General features: G+C 39.5%; 2 protein-coding genes across 7 annotated transcripts in view; one reads left to right on the top strand and one right to left on the bottom strand.

Moving 5' to 3' along the window:
- The window catches only part of LOC124287645 (synapse-associated protein 1-like), a 71694-nt gene extending 54431 nt beyond the window's left edge, over positions 1-17263 (bottom strand). For all 6 annotated transcript variants that reach the window (XM_046724146.1, XM_046724148.1, XM_046724147.1 and 3 more), the window contains exons 1-3: positions 16960-17263; positions 1554-1636; positions 468-614 (exon numbers count right to left, since the gene is read on the bottom strand). In XM_046724146.1, the coding sequence (XP_046580102.1) occupies positions 468-614; positions 1554-1636; positions 16960-17209 (480 nt within the window). In that variant the 5' untranslated portion in view covers positions 17210-17263. The remainder of the gene's footprint in view (positions 1-467; positions 615-1553; positions 1637-16959) is intronic.
- A 173-nt stretch (positions 17264-17436) lies between these two features.
- Positions 17437-23208, top strand: LOC124287643 (proteasome assembly chaperone 1-like). The gene is made up of 6 exons (XM_046724145.1): positions 17437-17544; positions 18519-18628; positions 19247-19458; positions 19710-19908; positions 21038-21174; positions 22769-23208. Exons 1-6 carry the CDS (start codon positions 17456-17458, stop codon positions 22841-22843), a joined length of 822 nt encoding a protein of 273 aa, XP_046580101.1. The 5' UTR covers positions 17437-17455; the 3' UTR covers positions 22844-23208.
- Positions 23209-23727: the final 519 nt, after the last annotated feature.

Here is a 23727-nt window from a genome sequence, read left to right as displayed (position 1 = left end):
TTAGAGATGGAAAAACTTTAAGTTTGATTGGCTTGAATTGATACGATATGCAACATGATGTTCGTGTATTGGGTAAATACGCTTTGTTATTTTGACATAGCGTAAACGTAACTGTTTAGTGTTTTTTTCATACGTTTGCATTTATTTTTCTTGCATATTTCATCTTTTCTGTAGCGTATTATACGCAAATATGCAGCTTATCTGGAGCTCTGGACTATCAAATGCATCAGGTGTGCTCAGACTGCTATCTGGGCTGATAATTATTCTTGTTTGTAACATTGATTACTTTTATGTAATTTTAAAAACAGCAGGCAAGGACAATAATGCCAACTTCACTTAAAAAAACATACATTTCAGACTTGTTTTATTCCAACTTTTTATCTTAAAGAGTTGGATCTGTAAAGGAACGTACACAGAACTAATGGCTTAATACTGTGACACTTCTCCTACTGTGGTCGTGAACTCACCGCAGACAGCGCCAGGATCTGCTCCTTCATCACTTCCTCCTCGTTGTAGCCGATCCACGGCGGCACAGAGGCATCCTGCTGCTTCGTCATGTCCTTCTTCTCCGACACAAACTTGTCCTGCTCCTTCACAAAGTCACCAATCATCGTCTGCAGATAACGGAAAGCAGAGCATCTTTAAGAGGAGTATTGGGTATACAGTTGGGTAATCAATGCAATTGCCTCAAGCCAACTTCTCAGGCAACTGATTCTGAGTGAGTGAGTGAGTGAGTGAGTGAGTGAGTGAGTGAGTGAGTGAGTGAGTGAGTGAGTGAGTGAGTGAGTGAGTGAGTGAGTGAGTGAGTGAGTGAGTGAGTGAGTGAGTGAGTGAGTGAGTGAGTGAGTGAGAGAGAGAGAGAGAGAGAGAGAGCGAGCGTGCGTGCGTGCGTGTATGGTTTTGCATCGATTTTAGCAATAATCCAACAATATCAAGTTGGGCAATACCAGAACTTGACTTCACACATCGTATTGAACCCGCCATCAAACAAAGGTCTTAAATGTGATGAGTGAACAATTTAACCACACCACACTAATTCTGTTTGAAATATAATGTGTTTATGTTTTGTGTGGCTTACCTCTGTAATGAGTGTGTGAGTGAGTTTAGTTTTATGCCACACTCAGCAATATTCCAGCTATATGGCGGCGGTCTGTAAATAATCGAGTCTGGACCAGACAATCCACTGATCAACAGCATGAGCATCGATCTGTGCAATTGGGAACTGATGACACGTGTCAACCAAGCCAGCGAGCCTGACCACCCGATCCCGTTAGTCGCCTCTTATGACAAGCATTGGCTACTGAAGGTTCATTCTAATCTGGACCTTCATGGGTTACCTCTGTAATGAATAAAAGAGGCTGCTTTGGCGGCACATTACTAAGAGATCATGAGCATGGATAGTCAACACACAAATACATACAACATTACTTTTGTTGTTGAGACAAGAAGAATTATACGGAATATTTTGCAATAGCAAAGGAGTTATGACATTTGACACATGCAACAAAAGTGAGCTGTTGAAAGATGAATAAATGTACTTGGCTCGACCATACCTTTTCTTCCACCGTTGTTTTGAGTTTATTTGCTGTATCTGCCACCGTTTTTCCTGCAGCCTTGCCGAAGCTGAACAGGAAGCCTGTCAAACAGAGACACTGTAATAAGTACTAGCTACATAGTCAATTTGTAGACACAGTACAGCGTGGGGAGTGCAAGTTGGTAATGACAACATTAGTATATTTACAGTATGTCATACTACAAGTGAGTAAGTGAGTGAGTGAGTGAGTTTGGTTTTACACAGCTTTTAGCATAATCCAGCAATATCACAGTTGGGGACACAAGGAATGGGCTTCACACAGCAGAATCCAGCTTGATATTATTCAGAGAGTTGATGAAGATAAAAACCTTTCCAGATGTCAAGTGGTCTTGCATATCCTATTTTATTACCCACGTGGTCAACGTATGGGTAGTTGCATACTGATCTCGTTTGTCACACGAGTGTCGTATCACGTTGACCTGTGTCATAATACATACATACATACATACATACATACAAATATTTATATAGCGCTAGTTTCTGGCATCTGCCACTCAAAAGCGCTGGAAATGAGTCTGGAACGACATTGGTCAAGTTCGGTAGGCAGCACTGAACAAATGAGTTTTCAGTTGTGACTTAAATGCTGGTAGATTCTCTTGCGATCTCAGGTGCATAGGTAGACTGTTCCACATTACTGGACCAGCTTTTGCGAATGAACGGTCGCCAAATGTCTTTGTTCGGGTGGTTGGTACCTCCAAGAAATACTGGGAACCAGACCGTAAGGATCTGGGAGGGTAGTGTCTTTTAAGAAGATTTGAAAGGTAGCTGGGGGCAAGTCCATTCACACACTTGAACACTAACAACAGTATTTTGTACTGGATCCTGTATCTGACTGGCAACCAGTGTAGACGGTGGAGTACAGGGGTGATGTGGTCGTATTTCTGGTGACGACGGGTTATCACCCTCGCTGCAGTGTTCTGCACACGCTGAAGTTTTCCAAGTAGATGCTCAGATGTTCCAAACAGCAGCGAGTTGCAGTAATCAAGTTTCGACGTGATGAAGGCTTGGATAAGAGCTGAGGTGGTCTTGACATCGAGATACCTCCTGATCATGCTGATATTGTGAATATGGAAGTACGCACGCTTGCAGACGCTATTGATATGCGATTCCATGTTCAGGCACGAGTCGAATATCACACCCAGATTCCGGGCTTCCTTGCTTACAGAGATCGCACTATCACCAATGCAGAACTCTGGAAGGGAGAGAGAATTTTTACTTCGTTTGGAACAGAATACTAGAAGCTCTGTTTTTTCCTCATTCAGTTTCAGGAAGTTAGAAGTCATCCATGTCTTGATGCTACCGACACACTGCTGAACTGACTCAAATGTGAGATCGACTGATGACTTGTCCAGTGGTTTAAATGCCATGTAAACCTGTGTGTCATCAGCATACAAGTGCAGGCCCAGCTTGTACTGACTGACTGACTGAGTTTAGTTTTACGCCGCTTTTAGCAATATTCCAGCAATATCACAGCGGGGGACACCAGAAATGGGCTTAACACATTGTGCCCATGTGGGGAATCGAACCTGGGTCTTCGGCGTGACGAGCCAACGCCTTACCACTAGGCTACCCCACCGCCCCGCCCAGCTTGTAAGATCTCACAATAGCACCAAGAGAGGAAGTGTAGATTGAGGACCTAGTATGGATCCCTGTGGGACACCATATGTAAGGTTCTTGGCACTTGACATCTCTCCATCTATCATGACGGTCTGTTGTCTGCCAGATACGTAAGATTCGAACCATTTCAATGCAACTCCACTGATGCCAAACATACCTTCCAAAGTTGAAAGGAGTATCTTGTGGTCGATGGTATCGAAAGCAGCTGATAGATCTAGTAGCACTAGAATAGCAGCCCCATCTTGATCTATTCCCATGAGAAGATCATTCTGAACCTTCGTCAATGCTGTTTCTGTGCTGTGAAAGTTACGATAAGCAGATTGAAATTCTTCCTGGCAATCACTTAGGGAAAGGTGATACTTGAATCGTGTAACAACTGCACGCTCTATCAGCTTTGAGACAAATGTCAGATTCGATACCGGTCTATAGTTTTTAAGTTGTTCAGGATCTAAGCTTTCTTGAGGAGAGGGGTGATAGCTGCACGCTTCAGCTGCTCTGGCATAACACCTTCACGTAGAGATGGATTGACAATATGTGTCAGCATGGGCAACGACGAGTCCAAAGTGACTTGACCTGAGATTCTAACGATTTGATTGGATAACCAATGACCTCTCAATTAGGTCACATTCTGACGTAACTATTTTTTCATTCATAACAAACACGCGAATTCATTCATTCTACAACTTAAATGCATTGTGGGAATGTAAACATTGCGAACGTTGCCGTGTTGCTGTTTAATTGTGAGTCGAACTGAGACATTATATCTGTCGAAAAACATAAGCGCAATGTTTCCACCAGTGATGTTAGCCGAATGAAGCAACTGCAAACCAAGAAACCCGGTGCTACGGAGTAGTTTACTGTAGGAGGTTGTACGAGGCGATGACAACTGACATGCATTGTGACGTCGGTTACCAAGACAGTGATGTCATTACAGTGTGACGTCATGCAAATATTGTACTACAGTACAAAACTCTTCCGCAACCTCCTTATGAAACCGGTTTCGGTTTGAAACCAAAATATGAACAAAAATACGCTATTTTGTCAATTTAATGCATGTAAGACATGGGTAATAAATAAAATACCACACTCGGTCTCATTACATTTTTATGAATTATACGAACTTCGTGACCTTCCTATGTTATCTGACCTCGCTTTCGCTCGGTCAGATACCATAGGAAGGACACTCGTTTCGTATAATTCGTATGTAATGGGACCGAGTGTAGTATTCTCTATATGCACTGTATACTAACTAAATTCAGTACTTACATGATATCATTAAAATCCGAACATAATAAGACACAAGAAAGTGCCACTTTTTATTTTCAGGTCCACATTGCCTCCATTCCCTTCACAAATATTGGCAATGGTCAAAACCCAAATTTTATTCCCCATTCCCGGGTTCGATTCCCTACAAGTTTAATCAATCCCTTCAATCAAGCTCTGGAAAGGCCTTAGGTCAAAATACATGATGTGCCAAGAGCATCGGATCATTTTATAAATAGATACACTTTACGTTTAAGTACATTTCTTATCTAGTAAGCATACTTGAACATTTTAAACACATAATGTGATCGAGTTTAATTTGACTCTGAATGCTCTTTTAAGCATTGACAAATAAAATGTAAACTAATACAGATTTCTTTAGATTGTCTAGGTTGCACATAAGCTTTGAGATTTTGGAATTTTTAGGTGTCTCCCAGTATTAGCGAGTGAGCGAATGAGTTGAGTTTTACTCCGCTTTTAAGCAATATTCCAGCAATATCACTGCAGGGGACACCAGAAATAGGCTTCACACATTGTACCTATGTGGGGAATCGAACCTGGGTCTTCGGCGTGACGAGCGACCACTTCAACTACTAGGCTACCCCATTGCCCCCAACCAGTATTAATAAAAAGCAACATCCAACTCCAACATGAGAAAAATTGGAAGCAAATTTATACCAGTTTGAATCTAATAAATATTTCTCTCCTCAAAGAAACCAAACTGTACATCTAACATCTTGTTTATAACTAAGGCCTGTGCTATGAAGAAAATGTTCACCATAACTTGTCCATTTGTAGGCATCTACTTAATCAAGCTAGTATTTAATGCATTATAAATCTAATGAACTGTTTACAACCACTGATTATCATCCACAGTCCATAAAAACCATAACACTGAGAGTGATATTACCAACATAAAGTTTACCTGTAGGATAAATAATCATGACTTTGAGGACCAGACTGAATTTTAAAAATAAAGCTCACAGCCACTAGTGACTATTTAAGACCTCAGATAGTTTTGAAAGATTCAGTCATAATTAGAGTCGACTAACGGGATCGGGTGACCATGTTCGCTGACTAGGTTGACACATGTCATTGTATCCCAATTGTGTAGATCCATGCTCATGCTGTTGATCACTGGATTGTCTGGTTCAGACTCGATTATTTACAGACTGCCGCCATATAGCTGGAATATTGGTGAGTGCGGTGGAAAACTAAACTCACTCACTTGAAAGACACCAGTTCCAATGGTGTCCCTAAGGTATGGCACATGCCCTGGGTGCCACTTGAAGTTGAAGGGCTAGGGGCACCACTGAACACTTTTTTTTAAGTCAGGTAAGCTATTTTTCAGTTGTAGGATCTGTGTTTGATCATCATAGGCAAGAAGCATGCATTTATATAAACTATTATGTGAAGATGCAGAGATTGCCATGGGTCCTACAGATACCACTGCAGGACTGGCCATTCATATCAAGCTCACTGCCTAGGACTGACTGTGTTTGGCTTGACACCACTTTTACTATAAAGTTTTAGCAATATTCAAATATCATGGCGGGGACACTGGAAACGGGCTTCACACATTGTACCCATATGGGGAATCGAACCTGGGTCTTCGGTGTGACGAGCGGACGCTTTAACCACTAGGCTACCCCACCGCCCCTACTGGAGCTACAACAAATCCACTAGAAGTCAGTGAGTATGGTTTTACACCGCTTTTAGCAATATTCCAGCAATATCACGGTGGGGACACCAGAAATGGGCTTTACACATTGTACCCATGTGGGGAATCGAAACCGGGTCTTCCATGTGATGTCTTAACCATTTGGCCAACCCACCGCCCCCACACTACATGCAACTGAGGTTGGAAAATACAATCCAGTGAATAAAGTAATGAGCAGCCATTCTAAGTTGGTTTTAACATCACACATCGTACTGTGGCCTTGTTCTCACCCAGAACCATTGAGTGAGTAAGTATGGTTTTACACGGATTTTAGCAATAATCCAGCAATATCACAGTGGGGGACACAAGGAATGGGCTTCGCACAGTAGAATCCAAGCTTGATATTATTCAGAGAGTTGATTAAGACAAAAACCTTTCCAGATGTCAACTGGTCTTGCATATCCTATTATACACTGTATACTAACTAAATTCAGTACTTAAATGATATCATTAAAATCCGAACATAATAAGACACAAGAAAATGCCACTTTATTTTTCAGGTCCACATTGCCTCCATTCCCTTCACAAAAATTGGCAATGGTCAAAACCTAAATTTGATTCCCCATATGGGAACAATTAGACTAACAACTAGTCTCTGAAATGGACATACTTTACTGAAAAAAGTTCATAATAAAAGAAAATATAATATAATGAAAAGGAGACCTGAGACTTTCTTCATTTAGCGGAGGAAATCTAGACTTGCCACATTTTCTAGACTTGCGTGGGCTTTCTTGAGATATATTTGCTTCAGGGTCTGTACGACAGACTAGGGTACAATGTGTGAAACCCATTTCTGGTGTTCCCCGCTGAGATATTGCTGGAATATTTCTAAAAGGGGGAGGAAAACTAAACTTACTCACTCACCTTATCATCAGTGGCTATCAAGTACATTATGTATCATTCTCACATTCAAATGTTTACTGCATGAAGACATGGCTTGATCTTGCCATGTAAAACATGCACCAGTGCAATCTGTCATAGAAAAATACAACCCAATATACAGTGGACATGTACTAGGTGTGTAATAAATTGTGCCCATACAATATCAATGTTTGAACAAACCAAATACCTGTAATTTTAATTGTCGTCCTCACAGTCCCTGAACCGCATTAGTTTCCCTTCTGCCCCACCCTTTCTACAGCGGTAATGATCTAAATGAAGCAAGTCTAGATTTCCTCAGGTTTACTGGGGCTCCTTCTCAATTTAGAAGGAATTATTTGTTTCTATAAAAAAAATCAAAATGGTATGTATATATTCAGATTGGTCTATGAATCTCTGTGTTAGGTATAACTTGGTTAATAGTGGGCACTTCCAAACTTATGTAAACAAAAGCTTAAATTAAAGTACACCTAAAGGATTAATGAAAGTATTAAACCATGGCACAACCTTTACAGCATTAAAAGATAGAAATTTCAGTTAAATTTTCTGACCACCATTTAACTAATGACATCACATTTATCAACTTACGTATAGTTCCACAATGCACAATCCCATAGGCTGCCATGTTAAAGGAGTTCCCGGCACTGTACATATGATGATTAAATTGTTGCCATTCGATAAATAAGCAATGGAAATTTAACAGAAATTAAGTGGTTGAAGGTCAGATGATTCCTAACAAATGTGCAAAATTTGACTTGGGTTAATGAAAATTTAATTCCTGAAAATTATTTATGCTACACTAAATTATCATGTAAGTCTATGGAAGTTACGTCATGTGTCGGAATATAACTGTCATGGGTCTGTATGTATGATGCATTTATGGGAGCAGGGTGCAACCTCGTCTGGTTTGTTGTTTGCTAGTTTTCATGTCAACATGGACCTTGAGCAAGTATATATTTTGTCAGAAGTAGAGACCCACTTTCTCATTGATCTTGCTTGGTAACTTGACCTAGTCTAGGAATAGATTGGTGTCAGAGATCCCCATCGAAAAGCCTACTGATTTTGTACAGATTTTGCTTTAACTATATATCTATTTTTTCAATTGAGTAACAGTATACAAGAGAAGGTATTAAACACTTGAATACTGTCAGATTTCAAGGTGTTTCCAGCATTGTAATAATGACTTTCGCCAGGTATTCTTGCACATGTCACACTGTTTAACAAAGCAAGAACTTGAGCAATGGACAGTAGAGGACGTAAGGTGTCCGCGAGACGGTCCCGTTATGCATACAAGTGACTACCTGAGAGGGGTCACTCATTCCTATGACTGCCTGACCACGGATTTAATTAGGGTCAAGTGTTTCAATTAGTACCACAGAGCGCACCGGTCTCATGTACAAGAGACGGTAGGCCATCTAACGTACATGTTACGTCTCGCACTGATAGACAGGACACTTTTTGTGCATTCATCAAAGTATTACAGTCACAAATTGTATAAAAAGATTCTGGTACATGAATAATATAATATTAGGATTGTAATTTTGAACACACAGAAAAGTAAAAAACCAATCCATAAATAGTTACATAATACATACAATACTATCATTACACTTGTTTTAATATTAACAGACCTGAATGCACAGATCATGCACAGATAAAGTAATGTTGAACCTTTTCTGCCTGTGAGCATTTACTGTGCTTAAGCACAGATCCTAATTCATAGACTTTTTTAAAGCTCAAATCCATTCCGTATTGCAGTAAGTTCAGTTACACTTGCAGTCATGTGATTATTGATTAATTGATCAAGCGAACATCACGAAAGACCGATGTTTTTTCTACACAATATAAATCGCCTGAAGAGTTATTTATTGCGAGCGACTATTGATCTCTGAACTCACACATATAGCTGCCCTATTCACAGTAGATTTTCCACCATCAAAGGAGGAACCGACATTATTTTCTAAACATTTGCTGTGATTTATCAATACTTCATCCCCAGATAAGCCAAAAGAAGAACCACTGCAAAATACATTTATTTCATAATGAGGTAATACTTTAAGGTCAACGAATGATGGGAAATCTTTCACCAGGATTATCATCTCATCCACAATTATGCAGTGGCACTGCACCTTTGTTTGGGGCTTTTAGTGAGCTTTTAGCAATATTCTAGCAATATCACAGCAGGGACACCTGAAATGGGCTTCACACATTGTACCCATGTGGGGAATCATCCCCCGGTAGTTCAATGTGATGAGCAAACACTTTAACCACAAGGCTACCCCACCGCCCCCATGGCTATTTTGAGCTGTCATTCCAAAAGCTTGAAAACAAAGATAAAACTCTAAAACTGATTAACTGCATGCGAACAAGAATGGTATGCTGAAGATCTAAATTGGAACTCAGTCAAGAGGTCTAACCTGAGAATCTGAGGTCATATTACTATATATCTACAAAGGGTACTTTGTTTCCAAGATACATCTGGTAAATGATATATTAACACAATCATAATATTTACATGTTAAAGATAATTACATTCATGTCTGTGTAATCTAGTTTGTTTATGTTACATTTCACCATGAAAACTTAAAAGTCAAGATCAGTTTAATTGTTTAACCATTCTTGAATTAATTTTTCTCCCTCTGAAACATAACTTATGAAGATGACAAAGAGTGAGTGAGCGAGTGAGTGAAGATTTTAAATAACATCAGCAATATTTCAGCCATATCATGACTAAAACGAGTTCTAAATTCATGATAAATACATATAAATTTATAAAACCCTGTCAATGAAGTACAGTAAAATTACTAGGTTATCACATATTTGCTAAAACTAGAACAAGGAAAATAATACACTAACCATTAATGATGCGACATACAAAATTGGCGAGAGATCGCTAGCAACAGGTTAGGTGACCATACTAGGGACTGTGGGGACTTACAACGCTCCTGCATGGTTTCCTAGCTGGATTTATACCATCCCTTCAGCTGCTGGTGATTGTATGTAATTTCAGCCATTTATCTAAAAGTACAAATGCTAACCATGGCAACAGGAACATCTTAGTTGTTCATAACCTGCATGCCACTTAGAAAATAAGTCTTTGATAAAAACGTATAAAGATTTGTGAGTTTGTTGTTAAACACATCAGTTAGATTTAAACAAACAAATCTTTACAAGACAATCTTGTGGTCGATATTGTGAGCACTGTTCCAAGCTGGGAGCAATATTCCCAGAACCTAAGGCTAGTAAGCCAATCAGATAGAGATACAAACACTGGTCAGGTAGGCCAAGGCCAGTGAAAATCTGGAGGGACTATTAATAGTATTACCGGTATATAAAACCCACCTGTCAAATGAGCTGTGGACCAGTTAGGACCCCTGTGTCTTTTGGTGGGTCAATATATAGAGATTATTGCACGAGCAAGTGTGTCATTCAACTTATATAAAGTGTGAAATTTTGTAATCCATAAATTTGCACAAGCTTCATATAAGTCATTAACACACTTGCTTGAGTGTAATAATTTCTTTATTATCCATTTTATTGATGTACATTTGTGCAGTAAAACATGGTAAGCAAGTGTGACGGCCCTCTTTCTTGATGTCACGTTCAACTGTTTAATGACATCACAGACGACGAAATACAAAAACAATGGTGGCTAGGGAAAGTGATATATGCACATGTGCACATATGATATATATGATCATGATGTCACTGATTATGTTTCACCATATGGGTAAGGCCTAAAAAAAAAGCTTGTGGTTCCGATTTCCCGACCGACCCTAAATATTCCCGCTGAGCCTAACAATTTTACTCACCACATAATAAATTAAATTTATTTTCTGACACATGAGTAATGTAAAAATATTTTGAAAAAAAACCCCCACACCCTACCTACCTACCCTAGTTCTGAAATGTAGGAAATCGGAACCACAACATTTATTTTTTGGGGCCTAATATGTTTTTTATGCGCCCACCAAAAGTACAGTAACACATACAAAGCGACTAAGTGAAAGTTGTATAATCAACTGCATGTAGTAAAATCAAACAGCTTAATAAATTGGGCCACACTTGAAACAGTTCTTTCACTCAGAAACATAAGTGAAGTTAACAACTTCTTTTTAAAATCACATGAAAGCTCTAAATGGTCTATAAGTTCCATATAGCATATCAGTGACTAGTGTTTATACCACTAACCTAACATAGACGTTCACTTAGCATGCACATTTGATCTGTTTACAGTGATCTGTTTTATCATGTTTATTGGTGATAACAATGGGAATGTCCATCTTTCTCTATGTGAACCTTTGATGTTTATCAAAGATCACTTTAATCACTTCAATTTAGCTGCTGGCAGTGAAGATTTCATCTACTGGTCAGTTTGTGAGGTTACAAGCCACATCAAATGAACTTTTCACCTCAATTTCTACCTAGCCAACGTAATATCTTAAGTCTGCTTGACCTTTGTACATCTATTTGCTATTGATTTCCTGCAGGGAAGTCACACATAGGTACAAATGAGGGATTAAAGGCTATTGATCTTTCTAAATCATATCAAGATAAATATAACCTGTTCTTATTCAGAATGTTACATCATGTCAATCATTACATAGTCACACATATTTAGTTATATAATCATAGTTATTACAACTGTTGGCTGAAAGTTGACTCATAGTAACACTTTTTGGAGTAACAGCCATTTTGAATGTCTGTTTTTTCACAGTGAGTGAGTGAGTGAGTGAGTGAGCGAGTGTGGGAGAAAGTGATTGGGGGAGAGAGTGAAGGTTTTTATGCTTATTTTAGCAATATCATTACATCAGTAACCAGAAATGGGCTTCACACATTGTACACATGGGGAATTGAACCCAGGTCTTCAGTGTGACAAGTGAACACTTACACCACTAGGCTACCCTACACCCTCCATCCCATTGAGCACGTTGAGTAGAAAACTAACTTAAAAGAACCATCAATTATAGGCTTGCCTCCAAGTATTTTCAATATGTTCTAGGTAGTGTTACTGAACATAACACAACTTGAATCAGAAAAATCTTCACAACTATTGCTCAATATTAAAGTTTTTTCGACAGGACCTGACAAATATCTTCACATACGTCTAAAAGCACACATCCCCTAGAACCATCGTAACAAGCTATACGACAGCCAAACTTTCTTCATAGTACCAAAACTGATATGCTGAGGATACTAAAAGCAGGGGTGGAAATAAGTAATAACCCATTGTCCGACGTCCGAGTCCAGTGGTTTTTTCTGTCGGGCAAGCAAATTTGTATATCACACTGTAGGTGTCCTCCCATATGAACTACAGCTTAAAACAACACATGTTATGGTCCAGTGCACAGATTAACTACATGCTGTCACCTGCGTCTGCTTAATGGATTTGCCCTACACAAAACAAATAAAACAAATAAAACAAATGTAACATTTTTGCTGCGGCAGTTCATGTTGACTGCAGTGTCAAGTTGACTTTCCAATGTTAATTATGTTGTTTATTTAAAAAATCAACAAGAAAACGGACGGTAAAGTGGAAAAATTATCAGGTCAAGTGATTTTACATGTGCCACTGCACCGGAGTACACTAGCAATTTTAAAGTTATTTCCACCCCTGTAAAAGATGTGATGAGTGTGTTCGACTCTAGTAAACTTCATTTGGGTTGCTGGAACTAAGCATGCTAAATGCAGCCCTCGGCATCATTGATTCTGGTAATCTTATCCTGACTATCAAACAGGAAATGGAAATTGATGGAATCGCCCAGAGCTGGTTAACCTCCAACCTGGCTGGCTGGTCGCAGTCTATTGTGGTCAATGATGAAAGGTCACTCTCAGTGTCATACAAGGTTCTTTCCTTTGTGCTGGCAACCCGAGAATGACATCTAGTCTCTTGTTTAAATAAAATATTTCTCGAAAATATATATACATAAAAATGGAGCCCAAACAACTCTGAATTTAGAGCTAAGGTCATCTAGACTGGCCCTGTTGCTCGAGACTTGAGATGGACTTTAATTAAATATATTCTTGAGGGTCTGGGAGACAGCCTAACTTAGAAGGAAACCTCTGCAAGGATTTATCTAGACCTGTTCAGCAGCCAATATTCAGCCATAAGTCTGCAGCAAATGACAAAATATATCCACAATTTGGATTGAAAATTTACTACTTTCTCACATACAAAAGATCCTTTTCTGGACAATATCAGGATAGTATTCCCAGTTTGCCAGCCAAAGTTTAAAAACATAGATAAGTCACTGCCCTGGGGGGTATATAATGGCAGTCTACTGCTGTAAATGATGTAAGATCTGACAAATGACAGTTATTACAACCCCTTCATGTTGTCACACTCAAGTCATAAGTGAAAGATACTTCCAATCATACTTGTGGAGGTTCGGTTGTATTCAATTCAAATGGTCTTTGAGCAATAGGTATATAGAATTCCCTGATACAGTCATCCCTCGCAATAATGCTCTTCGCAGGACCGTGGATTCAGTTAAACTTAAACCACGGGGTAAACCATGGCTCCCATAAAAAAAAAAGCATCAACCCTTAGTGAGTTGTGAGAGAGTTTAGTTTTACACTCAGCAATATTCCTGCAATATGGCGGCAGTCTGTAAATAATCTGATAATCGAGTCTGGGCCAGACAATCCAGTGTCAACACTCAACAGCATGACCAGCATGAGTCTGCAGCCTAATAAACAGTTGCATAAATATGGAAGCATGGTATTCTTTGCTCATTCAGCAATGACAGGTTAATATTTTGGGGAAAAGCTCATATCTGAAAGATGATTTCATACATTGAGTCAAGAGTACATGTATGAAATACACAATGCCATTTAGAAAGTGGTCAAATGTAACATATGTTATATTTGGAATTACACTTTCTTAGTAAAGTACAGATTCTAGTACTTTTGTTGGGTTGAGTCCCATCCGGGATCACTCTGAGGGTGTGGGTTCGAATCCTGGATGAGACTCAACACAACAAAAGTACTAGAATCTGTACTTTACTAAGAAAGTGTAATCCCAAATATAACATATGTTACAAGAGTACATGTATTTTGGTACCCTTCTTCTGTGGTTTACATGAAGATGTGGCTGGCTTCAGCAGCTCCCTTACATATATGCAAACACATGCAACCTGGCACAGATCTCTTACAATACAAGAGGTGAATGAACGTGAAAACTGAAACTGGCATGAAATAATGATCTAAAACTCCTCTTGTACCTAGTTTTATTGGAAATGAGCTTTTGTTCATGTTCATTCATATTCATCAGTTTTGCTAGTTAGGATAACCGACGACATGTATCATTCATGATGTTCCATATATAATGATCTACTACAATACACATTGCCGCTATGGAAGCGATGGAGCAGAATCTTTTGATAATTGCCAAGGGAATGGAGTGGCTTCTTTCATGAATGACAAATGAAGAGAAATTGATAAATTGTCTTTAAGAGAGAAACTTCACATTGTTCGAAGTGATGATGGTAGCTTCAGTATTTGATGGTGATTCATTTCACAGAAGAAAAGTTGAAACATGACCTTATCACTTTGCCACCAGCTGTTAAAGTCAGCATAGAAACAGACGTAAAAATACAATGTCAAGCAAACTTTCAACAAAGTTTGTTGCTGAGCCCATGGTCTTGTCAAAACAAACTTACAGGAGTATCTAGTGAGTTTTTTAAAATGGGGTGTTCCCATTTACCCCTCATGTTTTTTAAAGGTTCTGTTATCTGAAAAAGGGAACCCAATATACCCCAAGGCCTTTGTTTCAATAATGTTGATCATGCTGAACACATTTCTTGGCAAGAAACATGGCACTTGTAAAATCCCTGCACTGCGACTGCACAGAGTAAGTATGCATGTGTTTTTGTTTCATGGACATCTCTAAGCATAATTATCTAATGTTCCTTCTGGTTTTGGGACCTTAATACTCCAGTCTATCCACAGCATTTACATAGTGTGATTATATGATATGCATTATGATATACCCTTGTAAACTCAGATAGCAATACAGGGGTACAATATGGATGACGTCATCAAATTCTGGATTGCACCCCAGATTCAGTATTGAACCCCTGTCGGCTCTACTGCTATGATTTGTTTTATTAAAGGTCACATGCAACCAATAAAAACAAATATAAGGTGAGGTGAAATTGGGTTTTACGTCGTGCCTGAGAATATTTCGCTCATATGACGACGTGCATGCGTGTGTATGTGTATGTGCGGCTGCTTGTACTAGCCCAGACTGAAGCTGGTTTTATAGTGCTAGCCCACTGAGATACCATGTCGAAGTGAAGCATGAATACCCTACTCAGACACATTATACTGACTCCGAGCCGACCATTCCTTGTTGTACCCATTAATGCCGAACGCCAGGCAGGGACCAACAAGTACCATATTTTAACGTCTTTTGGTATGACGCGGTCGGGGATCGAACCCGTGACCTTCCGCTCTCCAGGCAGACGCTCTAACCAAAACAAATATAATTAAAACACAATTATCAATTATTCATGACACATAATATACATTCCTGATTATGAAAACAAACAAAATTATAAGCGTACAATCGCAAATCAAAAGTGCAATATTTTGTACTTGGGTTTACTTCCCTTGAAACAAAGCAGCCAGGATAACGGAACCCAGTCAGAGCTAGGGCTGGGACGATTCACCGATGCATTGATACATCGCGATACATTTAAGTTTGATACAGCTATCGTATCGTCGACTTGTGTGTCGATACAAAACGATACACAACTTTCTTTCAAAATAGTTTTATCTTAACATTTTAAAGTACTTATTTAGAGAAATTAGGCAAGTGTGACAGAGTTACTCTCTTGTTTATTACTATAGTGATATTGTTATACACAAATACCTTGAAATAAGTCATTCTAAACCTTAATACTGTGCCATTCTTTCATGGTGTATGTATCGTGATACGTATCGTATCGCAGGTAAAATATTGCAATACGTATCGTATCGTGACATAGTGTATCGTCCCAGCCCTAGTCAGAGTGGGTGGGCGTGCACTTAAGTGTAATGAAGGCTTTCATTGGCTGGTTCATTTACAAAACCCAACATCTCTATACACTCTTTGTGTTGGGTTTTGTAAATACATGTACATGTTCATTTAACATGTATAATATTTTGCAATCAACAGACACCATAACATGCCATGTGTACAAGTATCACACCTGCCTGTATGTGTAATTTCAAAATGTGACAGAGACAGAACTTTTGTTTATGGTGTATAGCCATATCTTTCTTCAAACTTGGTGTTTCTCTGACATCTGCTTGTTCATTCATAAGCCTATGACAAAGCATAGAGTTGTAATAGGTCGTGACGTTACGAAAGCTTTGTGGATTGGGACCCAAGCTCTTGATTATACATTAATGTAGCTAATATTTTACTCTGGATAAAAAAACATATGATTTATAATTACTTTGCATCTTTGTTTACACCTATTTTGTACAATGACTTGTAAATAGATATCCTCTGCAATTACCATAGCAGAGGTATTACTGAAACCTAATCAGAGACTTGTCTTTAGCATTACAAGTAATGCCCACAGAGAACAAGTTTGTTCTCTGAACAGAGCTCAATTGATATGCGTTATTACATATTCCCAACTGTCTTTGACATTAAAAAAATCTGACGCTGACCTTTGCATATGACCACTGCTGCAGTTTCAAGATATATGCACATCTACATTACGCCAGCAATTTGAGTTTTTACATGTCAAGATACTAAACATCAATACTATTATGGTTCCTTGACCGAGATCTGATGACACTGGTATTTATATAAAATTATTATCACTACTTGTTACAAACTTACAACTGGTGTTTATAAGCACCACTATGGAAATAAATAATACAAACTCACTCCCAAACTCTTTAGCAGTGTTGATGGCATTTGCAGACAATTCCTCAAGAGTTTGTTTTGCTGTTAAATCTTCCGTTTCGGAGGCAGACGTAGAGTCCTCTGTTTTCGTGTCACTTACGCTACTGACACTTTCCGTTGGGGATGAAACACTTGTGTTTTCAGACGTCTGATTCTCTTTATCGTCGTCAGAGGATGTTGGTGAAGATGGTTTTTCACCAACACCAAGCCAGCTCGTCACAGAACTAAACATATTTCTTGACAATGGCTAAAATTACAGCTGATTCAACTTCGCAAATGAATCCCACCTGGGCATAGGTTTATAAACATATGTCACGTGATCAAACTCGAATTCTATTTTTATTCGCTATTTTTGAGTTGAATATATTGTTGTACCATATGCTCTTATTTCTTAATAGATACAATAAAAATAAATAATTCTGTCAATGTATTTAATGCTGTCGTTGAAGTGAGAAAATACGATATGTAAATATTCAAAATGGCGACTTTCTTTGGCGAAATCTTGCCAGTCACGTCTCGTGCGGTTGACGACGATGATGACGAAGAAGATGACGTACCCGTTGCAAGGTTTTATTCCTGATTTATTTGGCTAGCTTAAACTATACAATCTGCTTCCTTACAAGTGTTAGACAGTCCACGATTATTTCTCAACCAGCATGTTTCCAATGACGCACGTGATTTCTTACCACAGTGTCACATATTTTCGTGGTACATAAACGGCAAATGTTCGTTTTCATGATGATAGGAAATATTGCAGATTATCAGCTTCCAACGAAAGAGTGCACTGACTACTCAGGCCTTCGAAGCAGGATACAAAGGGTTCGTTAGTTTGTTTGTTGTTTAACGCCAAACTCAGCAATAATCTTACCATCCCGAACCCTTTACTTGTAGTTGTACCAATGACTACCATCCTTCATAACCAAGTCAAGTGGGTTGTGCAGCTTGAAAAAAAACTGGATTGGTAAAGAGAGCAACTGTTCTTTTCAAATGGTTCAGATGCATTTAAATCATCGAAATTAAATAAATGTGCTGCCAGTGGAAAACTACTGCCATTTTCCTTTTGCTAACAAATCTGTAACAGACGGTAACAGCATATATCAATACCCATTTCAGTTGTGGTTAATAAATAGATTTTACCCGTGAAGGTCCGGGTTAGAATATTGGCCTTCATTAACCCATGCTTGTCGTAAGAGGCTACTAACGGGATTGGGTGGTCAGGCTCACTGGCTTGGTTGACACTTGTCATCGGTTCCCATTTGCGCAGATCAATGCTCATGTTGTTGATCACTGGGTTGTCTGGTCCAGACTCGATTATTTACAGACCGCTGCCATATAGCTGGAATATTGCTGAATGCGGCATAAAACTCAACTCACTCACTCAATAATAAGTAGATTTGATATGCATTATTTTCTTAGTTGAGAGTATTGTTGCTCTTTAGAACAATGTCTTTCATTCGGTTCCTTGTTCCACTCCTTTGTATTAGGGTAGACAGTATTGTTTATCATGTCTATAATCATTTATATTGATATTGTTTGGTCAGTTCCTCCTTTGTACACTGGTCATCAAAGACAAGAGAGGAAATGGAGAAGACGTCCACTAAAAAATTGCCATGTGACACCCTCATCGTTGCTGTGGGACCAGCAGCCACAGGTAGGAATTGCTATTGTAGTCCCACAATAAAAACTTGGTGACTATAGTAACAGTTAGTCAGATGTTTCAAATATAATCATTCCTGTACGTTGAATTGATCTGAAAACACTTTCATAGCTCTCAAATTTCATTGATCTGTTTTCAAATTTGTTTGTGTTTCTGTGTACTTGACAACACGAACGTGGTAACAGTTAGCTGGGTGTTTCTCATTTCATTTTCAGTTTTCATTAGAGCTGCAACAAGTACATTATGAGTGAGTGAGTTAGTGAGTTTAGTTTTACGCTGCACTCAGCAATATTCCAGCTATATGACAGCGGTATGTAAATAATCGAGTCTGGACCAGACAATCCAGTGATCAACAGCATGAGTATCGATCTACGCAAATGGGATACGATGACATGTGTTAACCAAGTCAGCGAGCCTGACCACCCGATCCTGTTAGTCACCTCTTACGACAAGCATGGGTTACTAAAGATCAATATTCCAACCCGGATCTTCACGGGTATCAGGCATTTGTGATATAGGGGCAATATTGATTAGAGTGGTGTTAAACAACAGACAAACAAATGTGACATTGCCATTATCGCTGTTGTATATCAGTTTTTTACTTGATTTCAGGATTCACACAAGCATTTATTATGCAAGACAGATATGAGACTCTTGGAGGAGTCTTCAGCGGTCTAAAAGATCGGGATATTGTGACACTCGGCCAGCAGTCGGCTACGGACAAAACATGCTTCCTGTACAGATCCCTTGACAGTCCCGGGGTGGTCGTGTGTCAGTGTAAGACTGATGTAGCACAGGAACAGTGTTTCTCCTGGGTGGAAGAGGTAGGACGATGATGCATTTAAGAAGCATGTGAAAGCATGAAAGAGTATACTTTTAGGAACAGTGTTTAGCTTTTCGTTATTTTGTGGGAAAATATCAAGTGCCAATCTGAATAAAGCGCAGGATGTTTTTAATTTTTACAGTTTCATAGTTCATGTGTTTACTTCTATGTGGGTTCTTAATATTACTTCTTTGCAGTAGCCAGAGAATCTCTCTCTCTCTCACTCACTCACAGTTATGATTTTCTTTTCAGGTTCTAAGTAGTTTTGAGCTCTCCAGTTGTTATGTGGCTGTGCTATGCTCTCTGATGACCAGCGAATATAAAAGTGACATTCCAATCTCAGAACTCACAACCCCATTTTTGCGAGGGTTGAAGACGGCACATTACCCAGCATCCCCTGCATGTGCGATCCTGGAGCAGCCGAGTATGTTGACCGGACTTCCTGCTCAAGGTGAATTCCTTAACATATACTGAAGGAAAGAAATAACAAGTCACATGGAATACAGAGTACATACACTATCCTTGCCATGAGGTATATGTTATAAGCTGTAGCAACATCAAAAAAGACATCCTTGATTTGTGACATCACGTCAAATTGTTATCCCTGCACTGGAGGTGGGTTATATTGAACCAAATAAAGGACGATAAGCGAGTGAGTGAGTTTAGTTTAATGCCAGACTCAGCAATATTTCAGCTATATGTAAATAATCGAGGCTGGACCAGACAATCCAGTGATCAACAGCATGAGCATCCATCTACGCAATTGGGATACAATGACATGTAAGCCAGCGAGCCTGACCACCCGATCCCGTTAGTCGCCTCTTATGACAAGCATGGCTTACTGAAGATCAGTTCTAACCCGGATAATTTTGACTGAGTAGATTGTGCTCTGGCACGTGATTTACAAGTTACAGTGATTCGTAAACAGTGTGCGGCTTTACGTTTCAAATTAGGTTATAATGGATTTATTCACCCACTGAGAAATCCACTTGCCGCCTGTTTTCTTCATGTTGGAGTTGAAGGGATGTATTCGCCTGAAAAATGCATCATTACTGATCACATCTCAACATTCAGACATAGAGACAAGTTATAGCTGTATGTTTGTGGGAGTGTATCAGAGTGAGTGCGTTCGTGCATGTATAGCTGTATGTTTGTGGGAGTGTATCAGAGTGAGTGTGTTCGTGCATGTGTGCACGCTCCTGTGTGTTGGGACCATCTCCGTGGTGTAGTGGTTGGAGCCCCGACCGCATCATACCAAAAGACGTTAAAATATGGTACTTGTTGGTCCCTGTCTGACGCTCGACATTAATGGGTACAACAGCACTGGTCGGCTCAAAGCCAGTATAATGTGTCTGAGTGGGGTATTCATGCTTAACTGTGGCATGGTACCTTAATGAGCTAACACTGTAAAACCAGCTTAAGTCTGGGCTAGTACAAGCAGCCGCACATACATACACACGCATGCACGTCGTCATATGAGCCAAATATTCTTAGGTGCGACATTAAACCCAGTTTCACCTCTCCTCACGTGTGTTGGCCTCCCTGTGATTGTAAATGTGTTATCTGTATCTATATCCCAGTGATGAGCTACTGTGAGGTGCACAAGGTGAAGGCCGTCGTCTACATCAGCTACACTGACTCCATCTTCCTCGACCTGCCCACGATGAAGATGTTTAAACCACTGCTTAAAGCTACACCTCTCAAGAACATTGTCAAGGTGAGTTGAGTATTTGCAGAAGTAAACTTAAAACTACACCTCTTAACGATATCATTCAAGTTGACCTTAAATGAGTGCTCAAAGGTCAAAGGATTTTGAAATCATTTGAAGTCTCTGCTACTGTGAAGGTGACCTTTAGCGCGCTGTAGCGATTGATCGAATAATCAGTCTATCGGTTTTCATGCTTCCATCAGGGATTATCTTACCTTCATGTAAAATACTTGGTCAATGACACTTTAACAAGTTTCCGTGTCACCCCTCCCAGGAGGGTGACAACTGGAACAAAGTATTACCCGCTGCCACGGTAACCGCCAAGCTCTCCGACAAGAAGCTGAAGTGCTAACAATCGTATGACGTCATAATATGATGCATGCAGTGCCTGGAGTTCGAAAACTGTTTGATCAGCTGTTTTTTGTGTTCACTTTGTACAGATGTATTTTACCGACTTTCACTGCTTTAAGCTATTTTATACATTGAGTGGACTGTTGTTTGCACACTCAACTTAAACATAATTGACCATTTTTATAGCAGTTTTAAGCTTGTCAGAATATGTTTCACTGATTTTAAAAATCCAGTCGAGAGGCAGACGCTATTTTGGTTACATGTCATATAGTTGGTCGCGATCTTTAACATAAAATAAAATGATGTTTTGTACATTTAACGTGGCGATAAGATAAATGCATTGTATGCTTCTCTCGAGGGTAATACAGTCTGATGTACGGCTCTTTGTAGCAGTGTCACCCGAGCTGGTAGGCGAGGAAGACTAATCAAATTAAACTATAGAAAGTATGTTTCTTATTGTTATGTTTTTAAATCAAGATATAAATAACTGATGCAGTTTCCCCGACTCGTAAAACTGTAATGTAAACAACATACTTGCGTGTATGTCTCAACAGGAAGTATCCTCGATCGTCTTGATCATGGTACTATGGTAGTATGAAGTCCACAGTGTTCTCATGGTGTCCCGCTATTGCCCACATGAGTTCTGTGGTGGGGTTTATGATTACAATCGCTTATTGATCAATTACTGAGATCCAATTATCTATCTGCATATTGTGAGCGATTACCAGCACTAGTGATCTTGAACTACTGTCAGTGTTTATGAACTGATAACTTACAGGACATCATTGTACAGCTGGAATATTGCTAACTATCTTGACTGAAAATAGTGTGTGAAAATAGAATGTCAAACTTTGAATCCTTGAGAGAAGTTAGTACATCACAAAACAAATCTGATGTATAAGATCACCCCTTGAAAATCATATGTAGATATTTCAACCATGAAAAATACTGTATTTACCATACTGAATGACTGACTGAGTTTGGTTTTACGCCACTTTTAGCAATATTCCAGCAACATCACGGCGGGGGACACCAGAAATGGGCTTCACACATTGTGCCCATGTGGGGATTCGAACCCGGGTCTTCGGCGTGACGAGCCAACGCTTTAACCATTAGGCTACCCCACCGCCCCGCTAACTATCTTGAACAACATTACTCACTCAGAGGAAGTTAGAAACATTCACATCTGTGTATTTGTATTTCTGGTATTGATAATGTTAGAAATCAACTGTATCAATCCCATATGTTTCAGAGCAATCCCCAAGGTGACAAGATGCTGCTGAAGATTGTTGACCAACACACAAGTCAAAACACTCTGTACTTGTAGAAGTGATCTGCGCAGGACACGGCCTCCTTTGGGCATGACCTCCTTTGTGGACACTTCTATTGACAGTGTATAAGATGAAGACTGTGGACCTGTTGGAGCCTTCCATGAACAATCACTCATTGCATCAGTTAACATGGTCTTTGATCCCTGCTTGGGTGGTCCTGTCTTGTCACCCTAAGGACACGAGTTTGAGTCCCATGTGGTATGTGGGTGAAGCCTATTCTTGCTATCCTGACATTAACAGAATATTGCTAAAACATAATTTTAAACCATGGGGCAAAGCAGCCTTGACTGAAGGCAGTGGGGTGGCACAGTGGTTCAAGTGCTTGCCTGTCAAAACAGACTCGAGTTCAGTTCCCATCATGAGAACATAAGTACTTTGAAGCACTGGACCCTGCAGGACCTCCCTATACTTCAGAGAATGATAAGCTTTGTAAACTGAAGTTAAGCAGGAGTATTTATAATACTTCACGAGCTTGTATTCAGTTTGGATGTCCATCACCCACAATTCTACTTCGTTGTTAATTGACATCACTCTTAGCAATATTCCAGTCATATGATAGTCTAGCTGGGCTCAGACAAACCATTGGCTGACTCCATGAACATCAATCTTCACAGCTGGAACCATCTATCCATGCATTGGTTCCTGGGCACTTATATTTGTCCTGGAATGTCCCAAGTGATGATTACACAGATGCTGTGATGTGGTGTAGTGCTATTGATAATCTACAAATCACGCTGTAGTCTCCTAACTGCAAGGGGGCGGTGGGGTAGTCTAGTGGTTAAAGCGTTGTCTCGTCACGCCGAAGACCCGGGTTCGAATCCCCACATGGGTACAATGTGTGAAGCCCATTTCTGGTGTCCCCCGCCGTGATGTTGCTGGA

Source organism: Haliotis rubra, unplaced genomic scaffold (genome assembly GCF_003918875.1).
Source record: "Haliotis rubra isolate DU_JTF1 unplaced genomic scaffold, ASM391887v1 Scf403, whole genome shotgun sequence".
Classification (NCBI taxonomy): domain Eukaryota; kingdom Metazoa; phylum Mollusca; class Gastropoda; order Lepetellida; family Haliotidae; genus Haliotis; species Haliotis rubra.
Note: the sequence above shows the minus strand (reverse complement) of the source record. Positions and strands in the feature narration are given on the sequence as shown.

Bases quoted from the DNA above. Each gene is read 5' to 3' on its own strand.
- LOC124287643 (XM_046724145.1), top strand. From the start codon at position 17,456: ATGGCGACTTTCTTTGGCGAAATCTTGCCAGTCACGTCTCGTGCGGTT. The intron at 17,545-18,518 runs GTTTTATTCCTG...TTGTTTGGTCAG, and splicing joins GATGACGTACCCGTTGCAAG to TTCCTCCTTTGTACACTGGT. The intron at 21,175-22,768 runs GTGAGTTGAGTA...CATATGTTTCAG, and splicing joins CTCTCAAGAACATTGTCAAG to AGCAATCCCCAAGGTGACAA.